Below are 12,856 nucleotides of genomic sequence, written 5' to 3' on the forward strand. Positions count from 1 at the left end.
TTTCTCACATTTGCTACATTTAGGTATGATGTCAATTGGAGAGTTTACACGTGAATAAGAAAGAAACTTATCAAAGGTTAATTCTTGGGGTAATATATGCATCCAAACCCTTAAGGGCTCGTTTAATTGAAGTGGGATAAAAATACAATAACAAGCCCAGTATAGTCCTACCATGTGGGGTCTGTAGAGAGTAGAGTGTACACAAACCTAACCCCCACCTTGAAAGATAGAACGGCTGTTTCCGAAAGACCGAAGTGGGATAAAAATAACATTATAATTTTGGGATAACTAATTTTGGAATAAGTTATCCTGAGATTTTGTTCCAACCAGATATAAGATAATTAAACCTATCTTAAAATCAATCTTTAGATTAGTTATCTCTTATCTTTCGTACAAAACGAACCCTTAAAGATCAATGATAGAGCCACATCTACCGAGGAATGTTTAATCAACTCTTTTCTCATTAAAAAAAAATTATACTAAATTAAAATAAATTATATCATAAATGAAATTTCTGCCTCCATCACTATTTAAATATGTTTTCGTATGTTGTTTATATAATCACTCAAAGTTTCAACATATCTCTATCTTCCCCTACCCTTTGCAACCCCAACCCCACCCAAAATAACATTTTGTTAGTTGCCCTTGCATTATAACCTCAACATGACACAATGTTTTGCTCCATGAAAGGCATGTGACGTTGTATGTCTCTCCCTATGGGCTCCATATCATTGGGCCAACCAGTAAATATCGAGATTTAATCATTGGGCCCTTACGATTCGCAAGATGGGCTTGTCAACTCTATCTGCCTATTGTCCCTTTTTGCGACAACTGTCTAATAAATATATCTTATTTTTATGGAAAAATTATCTAATTACATTCTTTTATTTATCACATTTTTCATTATTCTCATTCATTTCAAAAATTCTTTATTTTCATCCATCCGAATACATTAATTCAGTAATTCCGATACATTAATTTAGTAATCTAGATACATTAATTCTGATTCATAAATTATCTCTATGTTTAATGCATCATGCTTTAAATGTTACATGCTGATACATAAAAACCCTAATTAATGTAGCCGGATTACCATATTTTAAAGAAATTTCAGGAAATTGAAAAAGAGTAGAGAAAAATGGTAATTAGCCCTTTATAGTATGTGATTCCTAAAATATCTACTATTTTTATTGCTCTTATAATTTATGAACTTTTTAGATACGGATATATTTTGAGTAAAGTGGAAATTTTCTCACAATTTAGATTATGGTCTAAAATTTTATATACGTCAGATGACATTCAGTACTTTGTCAATTCCAAGATCTATAATTGTACAACTTTTAAAAAATGAAAAAAAATTCTGAATTAATGACTTAAAAAAGAGACATTTAAATAAATCAACCTATTTTGTTGGAGTGTGTTAGATATGATAAAAATCATTTTTAAGAAAGTCATTTTTTCTTATAATGATTTTCACGTTTAGCTTTATATTACTTACGTGTTATTAAACATTATTAATAATCTTTGCACCAAAAACTTTTATATCAAAATACTCTCTAATTTCCTAATGTTATTGTTAATCCTTGATGGAATATATTTACTTTTTAAATAAATTTTCATTCACCAGTTAAAATATCCAAAAATATTCCACATGTAAAATGATTTAATTACCTCATAGATTGTCCCCAATGGAAGCATCACAAAAGAAATCAAATAACGAAAACAAGGGACTTTCGTGAAAAAGCATCATGCATAAGTAAAATTTGGAGAAAGGTCGCATCCCAAGAGGTGTGATATAAACAGTCTATTATAATGTAAGCATTAGTGGTGTTTTCCATAACTCAAATTTATGATTTATAGATCACAGAGAGGACAACTTTAATTTACTGTTGCTTCAAGGCTCCCATAAAAAATTAAACTGGTGCAGTGTATCAATTTACAATTATGAGAGACTAATCACATGTAGAATACTCATTTTATTAAACACCAAATACTAAAGAATATTATTACTGTCAAACTCAATTAATATTTTTCAAAAAAATAAGATAGTTTTCTTGTGATCCCTTTATGCTTCCCCACATCGCCACATGCAAAAACTTAAAATTTTCAACTTTGGATTTATTTAATCATCCCTTACAAAGTCCTAAAGATTGGTTAGTTCCCACATTAATTTAATTATATTATTATTGGGCAGACAATGAGTAGAAGGGAAGAGGGAGAATACATAGAACCAACGACCTTAATTAACAACCACAACTACAAAAGATGCTCTATTTAGACTCTTTTGTTGTTTCTTGCCAATGTCTCGTACTTATATCGAAGTTTTGATTAATTTAAAATCGCATCGTATAAGGTCTATTTAAGTAAAAATATTTGGTTTTTTTTTCCTTCATATTTAAGACTAAAATCCGAAATTTATGATTAAAGGTGGAGGGATTCTATCAGATTCGGAGCTAGAGACTTAAGTACATATTCAGCTAAATTCAATAACCTTAATACAAATATTGTATTTGTCTACAAAAATTCATTTAATATGAATAAATTATTAATTTTAGAGTCCAATAATTTAAAAGGACTAAACTTTAAATTTTAGCTCTGTGTGTCTGAAATTTATTTATCCCATGACAATCCTTATTGGTATAATTTGACTCTTTCAAGAAAGAGAAATGACTTAAAGAGACTAGAGATTGTGTCAAATTAGTTTTGTTCTATCAAATACAGTTGGCTTTGAGCTTCTGTTTGTCTGTTACCCCACCAAATTATCGATTCATTGAATTGTCAACTAACAGACAACCCATGATTGGCAACAGCAGATTAATTTTGAAACATGTCCCTGAAGTTCAGGAAAGGTTACAATTAATTACAACAAAATCATCAAATTCCAAGTGAATAAAGTTTATGTAGTAGTTGTAGTTATATAAGAAGAGCTTCTTATCTGTGATGTTCAATTTAATTTATTGAAGAAGAAAAGGACTAGTGTCTTTTATGTTAATTATGTGTTGTCTATGGGTAGAAATAAAGCATAATTGTTAACAAGTTGTAGGTGCAATTTGGAGTGAAAATTACATTCACACGGTGCAAATTAAATTTCTCAAATGAAAGATTGTTGTTATTTCAATAAGTACATTCAGGTACTCAATTATTTTAGACTATATGTGTGAGGGACGGGTTGATTCTCAGATGATAATTTAACTATAATAATTATTTTTTCACAATATCATATTTGTTCTTGATTCTAATTATTTTCAACAAAAAAAGTAATTTTCAAAAACAATAAATATTAGTACGTTGACTGACCATCTCGAACACTATTAAAGGTTCATATTTTGACATGTGTAAGAAGGAAAAAAACAACGTTCTTGTTAGAGTTCTTTTAAAAAAGGGAAACATCATGAGGCCATGAGGGCAGGGGCGGATCCAAGGCATGTTGAGGGGGTTCATCCGAACCTCCTTTTTTAAAAAATTACATTGTATATATAAGATATATTTTTTAATTTATGTGTATATATTTAACATTGAACCCCCTGAGCATAAGCCAAAGCTAGCTCAGTGGCAAATGAGGTTCAATATTTCGCTTTAGCTTGTCTCAGCTCGCGAGTTCGAATTCGAATAAGCACATTTTTTTTTAATTAGCGTATTTAATTCTTTTTGAACCCCCTTCATAAAATTTCTGGATCCGCCACTGCATGATGGTATACATGATTGCAGTAAAGTCACCTTGATGGTAGATTTTATCATTACAATGGGGTAAAGTTTAATTGCTATAATGTGACAAAATATATTTGGACTTAATTGTGATTAGATAGGATTAGTAATCATATGTGAAATTATTATTAGCTGTCAGAAGCAACTAGGAGTGTTAAATGGTCAAGTTGGCTGATTTGTACTTGTGAAACTAAGTCAAGTTAATAAATGGATGAATTATTAACACGTTCAACAATTACTTGTATTGAAATGGACTGAGTCAAAAAGGAGCTATATATGGGTCATAACCAATATTAACTCATTCAGTTCCTATTAAGTTCTAATTTTTTATTATTATTATGAATATTTGTGTGAGTATCTAGTAAAAACAAATACTTTATTATGACTTATATAATATATCAAACAAAAAAATTATTTTCTTAAAAATATTATTGATTTTTTTTCATGGATTACATATATATATATTAGCCTTACTTTTAGATGAATCGAATCGAACAAACTTAAATAGACTAAATTGATGACGGATCATTCAAAAACCTACACAAATAAAGCTTTTCATAGACAAATTTTACACTGAAGCAGCTAATTGTTTTGCAGGTATTTTAAAATGCAATATTTCAGTAGCAAGATTTTTATTTTATATAGTACAGACATGATTTTGGAGTGAAGATTTCATGAGCTGTGTGAATAAATGTAAATGATGTGTTAGTTATTTACAGACAAAGCAGAAGTAGCATTGATCTTGTCCCAGGTAAACTTAGGCACAACATGTCATAGATCCAATCATTGATCAATATATATAGAGAAGATGGGCTGGAATATCAATATTGTTGTTCTCATACTGCCACATAACTAAATCTCGAGGGATTGGTTCAAAGCGGACAATATTACATCATATTAAGAGTATTTTTAATTTGTTTGAGTACAATAATTATTTAGTGAAACGAGTAATGATTTAATCACTTCTCATTTTTGCACACCTTTAACAAAAACATTAATTAAAAGGATAATTAATTTAATTAAATTATTTTTATTTATTCTGTAATCTCAATTTAAAATTGTTACGATTTGCCCTGATCTTCTATTATAATTAGAATTATTTTTTGGTGGAAAAAATCTTTTCCACATTTGACTATTCTTTCTTGGAGGAATTTTTTTGTATTTCTAGAAATTGAAGATATTTTTCTTCTCAGATAACATCCAATCTATAGTCATTAACATGTCTTGTTTAGGGTAGATTATTTCTCATACTTTCCCTTAGGGGATATTAATTTCTTATATATAAGTCAATTGATCAAATCATATTAATTAAAATCTTCTGTCTTTTTTAGAATATTTTTTTGTCGTTTAATTTAACATCGTTCAAGCTTTACATTTGGTAGTTACAACATGATCCCAGTTTGGTACAAAAGGAAACAACAATAGTGCAATTGCATATAGCCCATAATTAGGGAAAGCTGAATCAAAGTTCATCGACAAAAGCCCAGATAGAGCCCAGCACGTCCAAAAAAAGAAGAAGGATGTAAGACTCTAATCAAAGTGCAACTATGATATTAATATTTCATACTCTATTGCAGGTCATAAGTTCACATTTTCGCGACATAATATCGCCCAAGTCATATCGTAAAACAATTACAAGTTATGTCGTGTTGCATAGTTTCATTTCTACGGAATTTATGTCGAATGATATAAAAGTTCAATTTCAAAAGTTATGCCATAAAATGCATAATAAGTTATATTTTAAAACACATAACTTAATTCCTATATGTTGACCGATGCTAAAATTTAGTTTCAACAAGTTATGCCATAAAATCCATAAATTAATTCCTATAAAACTTATCGTGAGGGAGGCAATAATTCTTAAACTTATGCAAAACAGATTGATAGAAATACTACAAACACGACTTAATGGGTACCGAATTTATGTCAAGCGAGACAAAAATTCTCTAAACTTATATCAAGCGAATTAAATTATACATAAGGACCCTTTTCATTAAATGAGCGACAATGAAAAAAATTATAAAACTATCATATTTGAGAATAAAAATTAGAAATCACCTCAAAATAAAGACAATTCATGCAAAAACTTGAATTTCACACACATTGGGCCTGTGCCAGATTTATAGAGTATCATATACAATCCATGCAAAAACTTGAATATCATATACAATTCAGGCAAAAACTTGAATATCAAATTGTTGACTACGCAGTATGACGAATGTACATTGAAATATCTGGCTTATTTGAATTTAATATTTTTAATGCTAAATATTAATTCATATATAAGAATCTATTAAAATTAATAAGCAGTAAATTGAAACGCACAATTTTTAAAATAAAATAAGTTCAATATTAAAAAGAAAAAGAATTATATTTGCTCCTTTATTATTGGAAAAGATTTAAAACAACATTATCTTATCAAACACTAAATATTAATTTAATCCTAGGAATCTTTTTTCAGGAAATCAATTTCCCTTTCCCAAGCACATCCTAATCCTATCAGAGTTGTCTTTTTTTTTTTCCTTCAAACTATAGAAAAATTAATGTTCTAGAAATTCAGAAGAATATATTACACATCCCTACGTAGTTCTCAAAACAAAGGGTCGATTCAAACTGTGGTCAAACTAATTAAATACTCTCTGGATTTTGAATTATTTATCATAATTTTTAAAAAATAATTATCTTATATAATTTATTGTTTTAAAAGATTTAAAATAAAATAAATTATTTTTTAAAATTTTATCTTAAATAGTAATATAATTATTTGTGAAGGCTAAAAACATGTCAATACAATAAATATTTAATGAAAATAAATTATATTTTAAGGCATAAGAATAAAAAGTCAAATCTTCCATTTCTTTTTGTTCCTCCATTTAACTTAGTGGAAGAGGCAATTCAAATGGTCTTATTAGGTAAAAAAATTAATTTAATTTCCAATTTAGTATGCCACGTAGGCAAATCCTAAAGCTTTCTATTGGCTAAAAAACGTCACGTACATGTAAACGCTTCCAATTTAATGCCTTAACTTAATCCCAACAACTTCTACTCTCTCTCCGCGAGTGCAAGCCAATGCTTCCCTGTGAACAGACACGTGGCAATATCATACTGCGCGTGCTAAACAAACGCAAATGAAGCGATTGCTTTGGTTTTTTATTCCCACGACCCACCGACTTCTAAAATCTGTGTGCTGACGTGTTGACCAGCCCCAAAAAGTTTCAGAAATTAAATCCCATAAATTCATCGGTCTTCAAACGTAACGGCTTCGATTCTGCTAATTAACAGTAGTGATACTAAAATTCGTTTCATATTCCAAAAAATTAAAGTTTCAATTTTATTTTATTTTGAAATTTTTTTGGGTCGAAGAATTTAGGGGTTTTTGTGAAAGAATTGGTGTGATGGTGGAAGAAACTGAAGTTAACGAGCTGAAGAAGAAGGGGAATGAGACGAAGGGAAGTGGAAGGAAATTGGGTCGATCAGCAATTGGGGCAATTTTGGTGTTGTTAATAGCATTTGGTGTGACATTTTTGTATACCCAGAAGGGAAAATCGTGTCCTTGTTTTCAGGTTTTTTCTTTTTTTGCTCAATTCCCAATTTTGAATCTGGGTTTATCTATCTTATTCTTGTTTTGTTTTTGCTTTTATTAGAGAAATGTGATGATTTGTTGAAGCTAAATTTTTGAAGCGTGTTGATCAGTACTAGTAGAATGGTGAATCTTATAAATTGTGAAACTACAAATCAAATGCTTAATTGTGGGGATTTTCTGATGTTGAAATAAGTATTGAGTTTGTATGAGTCCCTTAAAACTGGAAACATCAATTGCCCATGTTGTAAACTCTGGCATTAGTAATTCTTGTTGAAGATGATCATTTTAACAAAAGAATTGAGCTTTTGAATAAAGTGAGTTGATCATTGTATTAATTTGTTTTGGTGGGTGGCTAAACTCCTTTCAATCGTGCTTTGATTACGCTTCCTCTGAGGCAAGGGTCTATAGGAAGCTGTCTCTCTAGTCCTCAAAGGTAGGGTAAGGTATTTAAGGTCTGCGTACATATTACTTTTTTCGGACCCCACTTGTGGATTACATTGGCTATGTTGTTGTTGGTGGTGGGTAGCTAAAGTCTGATTCCTTTTGTACCAAATTGCTATAGTGCAACCACGGAGTTGATAGCTTGAATCTAAGTGGTTAATTCATAATTTTGGTTTAATTAAGGGTAATCGAGAAGACACTCGGCTGCTCGTGAGTATCTTTATTTAATTTATAGCATCAAGAATCTTGATATTCGCTGAGCTGTGTGCGCAATTTGCTTTTAGGAATCTCATTCTTACTGGAATTTTAAAAGATTGTGCATACTTCTAGCTATTTGAATTATATAATTCTCACTGACTGTTTGGTTCTTGACCTTAATGCAGGATTCTAGAAAATATACTGGAATAGTTGAAGACTGTTGTTGTGATTACGAAACAGTTGATACTATTAATGGGGCTGTGCTGCATCCTTTACTCCAAGAGCTTGTTACAACTCCCTTTTTTAGATACTTTAAGGTATGGTGCAATATCTAACCAATATGAGGAGAGCGGCTTCTTTATTATCACTTCTTCAATAAATATTAGCACCATATTTTGCTCGCTTGTTTAAAAGTTTTAAGTAGAATTGATTAATGTATACTTCAAAGAAATCTTTGGCAGGAAGTTGATGATTATATTTCAATTGAATATATGATTTTAAGAATTTTCCTCTAGTTTCCTGTCTAAAGTTGATTTGGTTGCCAAGAGGAGGAAAAAGATATTGTTATAAAGTTAATTGTGTTGAATTTTGCGGCATTTGGTTAGCAGGAAAATTGTGGGTGAAGCAATTTAAAACTTATCCCACTGTGCAAAAAAATGTAGAAAGATTGAAAGAAAATGGTTTCTTCTTCTTTTAGTCTTGCCTTTTCTTTCCAAACCTTTGTATGCAAGAAAGTGACTTCTGAATTTGCTTGACATCCAACAGAAGCCTAAGGAAAAAGTTGCTCACATTTTGTTTTTATAATAGGACCAAAACTAAAGTCAATCACGCCTATCTTTAATTCGAAATCGCTAAAAGGCGATTTGACAACCTGATGTATATCTAATGGCTACAGGTTAAGCTGTGGTGTGACTGCCCTTTTTGGCCTGATGATGGTATGTGTAAGTTACGAGATTGCAGTGTATGCGAATGTCCAGAAAATGAGTTCCCCGAATCTTTTAGGAGACCACCACTTGGCCTTCCTGCTGATGATCTGAAATGCCAAGAGGGAAAACCAGAGGCAGCTGTTGACCGCACTCTCGACTCTAAGGTTTTCAGGGGATGGATAGAGGTAGATAACCCTTGGACAATTGATGATGAGACAGACAATGGTAATTGATCTATCTTTGTCAATACACAGTGGAAGGTTTTCCTTTCTACATTTTTGGAATCTTGGTATATCTTTCCAGACATTTTGTTGGTGATTTCACCTATGAACAACTACTCAATCAGCATAAGATGAAGCAAATCAGAAGTTTGGATTTATCAATTTGCACTATATTGAAATTTTTAAATTCAACGTTTGTATTGCACTGGGAGTTTAAAATTTATATAATGCTGTGTATGATTTCATTACTTCTTGAAGGTTTGTATATAGATTACTAAATTGTTGAACTTCATCATTGCAGGTGAGATGACATATGTCAATCTCTTGCTGAACCCGGAGCGTTACACTGGTTACACTGGTCCCTCTGCCAGGCGAATATGGGATGCTATATATTCAGAGAATTGTCCAAAATGTGAGTCAATGTTCCTTTCAATTGATTGAAACCATTTGTTTTTCCCAATTTTCTTATGAGTCGTATTTGTAGAATTACATTCAGAGGGGAGACCATTGAAGTATGAAAATAACTTTTTAAGCTAATGTTTTAAATTGTTAAAGTCTGCCACTCATGTATTACTTCCCCTTGTGGTGCAGTATTGTCTTTGCCAACTAGTATACATATTATCATTGTGAATTGAACACAGAAATTGAAATTTTATGGGCAGATGCATCTGGAGAGATTTGCCAGGAGAAAAAGGTTTTATACAAGCTAATATCTGGTCTCCACTCCTCAATCTCAATACACATAGCTGCTGATTACCTGCTTGATGAAACTAAAAACCTGGTTAGTTTGCATTTAATATGTAGCATGTTTCTATTATGACTTGCCCACAAATGGATAAATGACACTTGCATAAGTTTACAACAGCTGGCTGAACCTGTGACATCCACTAAATAATTCATTATACATTGTGAACTATTCTTTTTTCGGAGCACTTTAACCGCGAACTTGACTATTTTGCTGCAATTTCAGTGGGGTACAAATCCAGATCTGATGTATGATCGTGTTCTACAATATCCTGAACGTGTCCGAAACTTGTATTTTACTTTCCTCTTTGTTCTCCGAGCTGTAACAAAAGTGAGTACTCGCTACATATGTGATATGTCTATATTTTGGTAACTCATAGAATGTTAACATTGTGTAAATTTATTTATTGGGCTACTCTTTTCTTGATGTGCTATACAGGCAAATGATTACTTGGAGCAGGCTGAGTATGATACTGGTAATCCTGAGGAAGACCTTAAAGCACAGTCCCTTATTCGACAGCTACTATACAACCCCAAACTGCAGGCTGCCTGTCCAGTTCCGTTTGACGAAGCTAAACTGTGGAAAGGCCAAAGTGGACCTGAGCTAAAGCAGCAGATTCAAAAGCAATTCAGGAATATCAGGTTTCAATTGAACTGTTCTCTAGTTAATTTCGAAAATTCAGAAAAGAAAGGTCTAAAGCTTATTATCTTGCTTGTACATGCTGCACTAATTCCCTTTGGGCTCTATTTTGAGTCGACTGCATCAGTACATTTATACTTAAGTCCATTTATTCAAATGTACGTATATATATTAACTCTGGAAAGAATAGGGAAGATGTTCTTTTAGTGAAGTTGTGTTGTTGTTAAGACCACAGAAAGAGCAAAAAATCTTGTGTATGTTGTTCAAAAGTAGTTGTTACTATGTAATTTTCCATATGTCTGAACAATTTGGTATGAACTTTTCATGTTGCAGTGCTCTCATGGATTGTGTAGGATGTGAGAAATGTCGACTGTGGGGAAAGCTTCAGGTTCTTGGTCTTGGAACTGCTTTAAAGATTCTCTTCTCAATTGATGGTGAAAATCGCCATGATCAACATGTGAGTTTTCTTTTATCTTCCTTCATTTGCAGACCTCTCTCTCTCTCTGGAACAAATGTGTTATTCACAGCCAACTACGTTTCTTAGTCTCTCTCTTCTTATGTTTTACAGCTGCAGTTGCAAAGAAATGAAGTGATTGCTCTGGTAAACCTCCTTAATCGGCTATCAGAATCAATCAAACTTGTACAGGAAATGAGCCCTACATTTGAGAAGACAATGAAGGGGCTAAGTCTACAGCCAGCTGCTAAGTTAATAAGTTCGTGGAATAGACTATTGAAAACAGTATTAGGGGAATAGGTAAACATCACTCTCTGTTGTTTGTGATTATTAATTATTCGAATCCAAGGATAAAGTGCATTACTAAATTCTGCTATTCTTTGTTCTTGAAGCTTGAAACGAGGTAAATTATAGCTTCGAACTCTTGGCCAATCATGTGATCCTTGTGTCAAAATATTTCTGTTGGCTGAAATGAACGATTTTTTAAGTCTAGAACTGAATTTCAATTTGTCAAACTATAAGGAAGCAAAAGCCTCCCCTCTGGTGCATTCATGATTGAACATCCACTCGTGTTTCTTTATCACTTTTAAAATAATTTATTGGGCCAAGTAGGTTGATGCCTAATTATATGTATTCTTGACAAAAACTTCTGCAATGACCCAAGCACCTGAAAACTGTGAACTTATTGGAAATTTTCACATGTCATTCTTTGAAACTTCTCTCTAATATAATGCTGTCCTTTCCAGGATCCTAAAAAGGAAGAAAAAGGACAGATCTGATCTACTTATTGGTCCATTTTCTGTTTTGGTTTTTTTCTCTCAGAAACAACCTCTCTACCACCTCATGAGGTGGGGTAAGGTCTATGTACACTCTCCCTCCCCAGACCCCACTTGTGGGATTACACGGGGTATGTTGTTGTTGTTCTGTTTTGGTTTATCAGGAACTGGGCACACTGTTATGTCGCATCAAACACATTATAAGCTCTCTATTTACAAGCTTCTCATCAAGAATGCTAAAAAGTCCATGTGCATTGATAATTTCTCTCCTACCACTTTCTCCCCATGCAATCCCTTGTTTATGAAGATTAGTAGTTCATGACACAGCAGATTTTGATCTTTCCCTTAAGAGCCTTTTTCTTCCCAAAAGGAGTCTTTATCCAAATTATTGAGTTCATTATTGCCAGTGTTGCTTCTCTTTCATTCATACTTCTTGTATGTGGGAATGTTTTATGAAAATAACATTTTATCGAGGATGATCCAGAGTTATTTTTTGAAGAAGGGAAAGCTGCAATAGAATGCCATACACTTGTTAACTTCAAATTTGATAATGAAGGTGAAGTGTCATTAAAAATTTCTCATCTTTGGTATTTTGTTTTCAGGTTGAGGAAGCTTACATTGTAGCGGGTCATTTTAATGCGATTTTGGTGTATAATGATGTAAAGAATGAATACAACTAAACTATTGAAAGTGGAGAGACAGTGAGAAGATTTCTACAGCCGGATAGCATACAAGGATACACAGATTAACCGAGGGATCAGTGTCTGAAATTTGGAAAGACGTATCGATTACTAGAAATTAGTATTGTGTCACTTAATCATATGTAACTTTATGGATCCCTTTGAAATGTTGTAACATTATTGTTGAAACTTTGTCTCTGTGTTCCTGAATGAAAAGAGACAATTTTGCTTCTAATATGTTAGAGCTATGAAGACAATGTTCTTCTCAGTAGCATTCTGTTTTGGACAAAGTAAATTAGATAATTATTTCGCGCTTAAATACAATTATCCCTTAGTTATGAAATAATTAGCCTTCATACTGCTATCTCAAAAGAAAAAAAATCTTGAGAAAAAAGCTTTTGCATTGATCATGATTATTAACAAAAAAAATCATTTTTTTTCACAAGGAAATGAGTCCATATTTTGCAGGTCTTACAGAGCTCTGAACT

General features: G+C 32.0%; 1 protein-coding gene across 1 annotated transcript; it reads left to right on the top strand.

Moving 5' to 3' along the window:
- The first annotated feature begins 6,929 nt into the window (after nucleotides 1-6,929).
- Nucleotides 6,930-12,603, top strand: LOC129892078 (endoplasmic reticulum oxidoreductin-1-like). The gene is made up of 10 exons (XM_055967623.1): nucleotides 6,930-7,268; nucleotides 8,113-8,244; nucleotides 8,823-9,078; nucleotides 9,376-9,486; nucleotides 9,737-9,855; nucleotides 10,045-10,149; nucleotides 10,258-10,460; nucleotides 10,792-10,915; nucleotides 11,027-11,212; nucleotides 12,291-12,603. Exons 1-9 carry the CDS (start codon nucleotides 7,101-7,103, stop codon nucleotides 11,210-11,212), a joined length of 1,404 nt encoding a protein of 467 aa, XP_055823598.1. The 5' UTR covers nucleotides 6,930-7,100; the 3' UTR covers nucleotides 12,291-12,603.
- The last annotated feature ends 253 nt before the right edge of the window (nucleotides 12,604-12,856 follow it).

This window comes from Solanum dulcamara, chromosome 6 (assembly GCF_947179165.1).
Source record: "Solanum dulcamara chromosome 6, daSolDulc1.2, whole genome shotgun sequence".
In the NCBI taxonomy this organism is placed as follows: Eukaryota; Viridiplantae; Streptophyta; class Magnoliopsida; order Solanales; family Solanaceae; genus Solanum; species Solanum dulcamara.

What these genes read in the sequence shown, in the direction of transcription:
- LOC129892078 (XM_055967623.1), top strand. Translation starts at nt 7,101, where the DNA reads ATGGTGGAAGAAACTGAAGTTAACGAGCTGAAGAAGAAGGGGAATGAG. An exon ending in CCTTTTTTAGATACTTTAAG is followed by an intron (nt 8,245 to 8,822) that starts GTATGGTGCAAT and finishes TAATGGCTACAG; the next exon opens with GTTAAGCTGTGGTGTGACTG. An exon ending in TTCAGAGAATTGTCCAAAAT is followed by an intron (nt 9,487 to 9,736) that starts GTGAGTCAATGT and finishes TTTTATGGGCAG; the next exon opens with ATGCATCTGGAGAGATTTGC.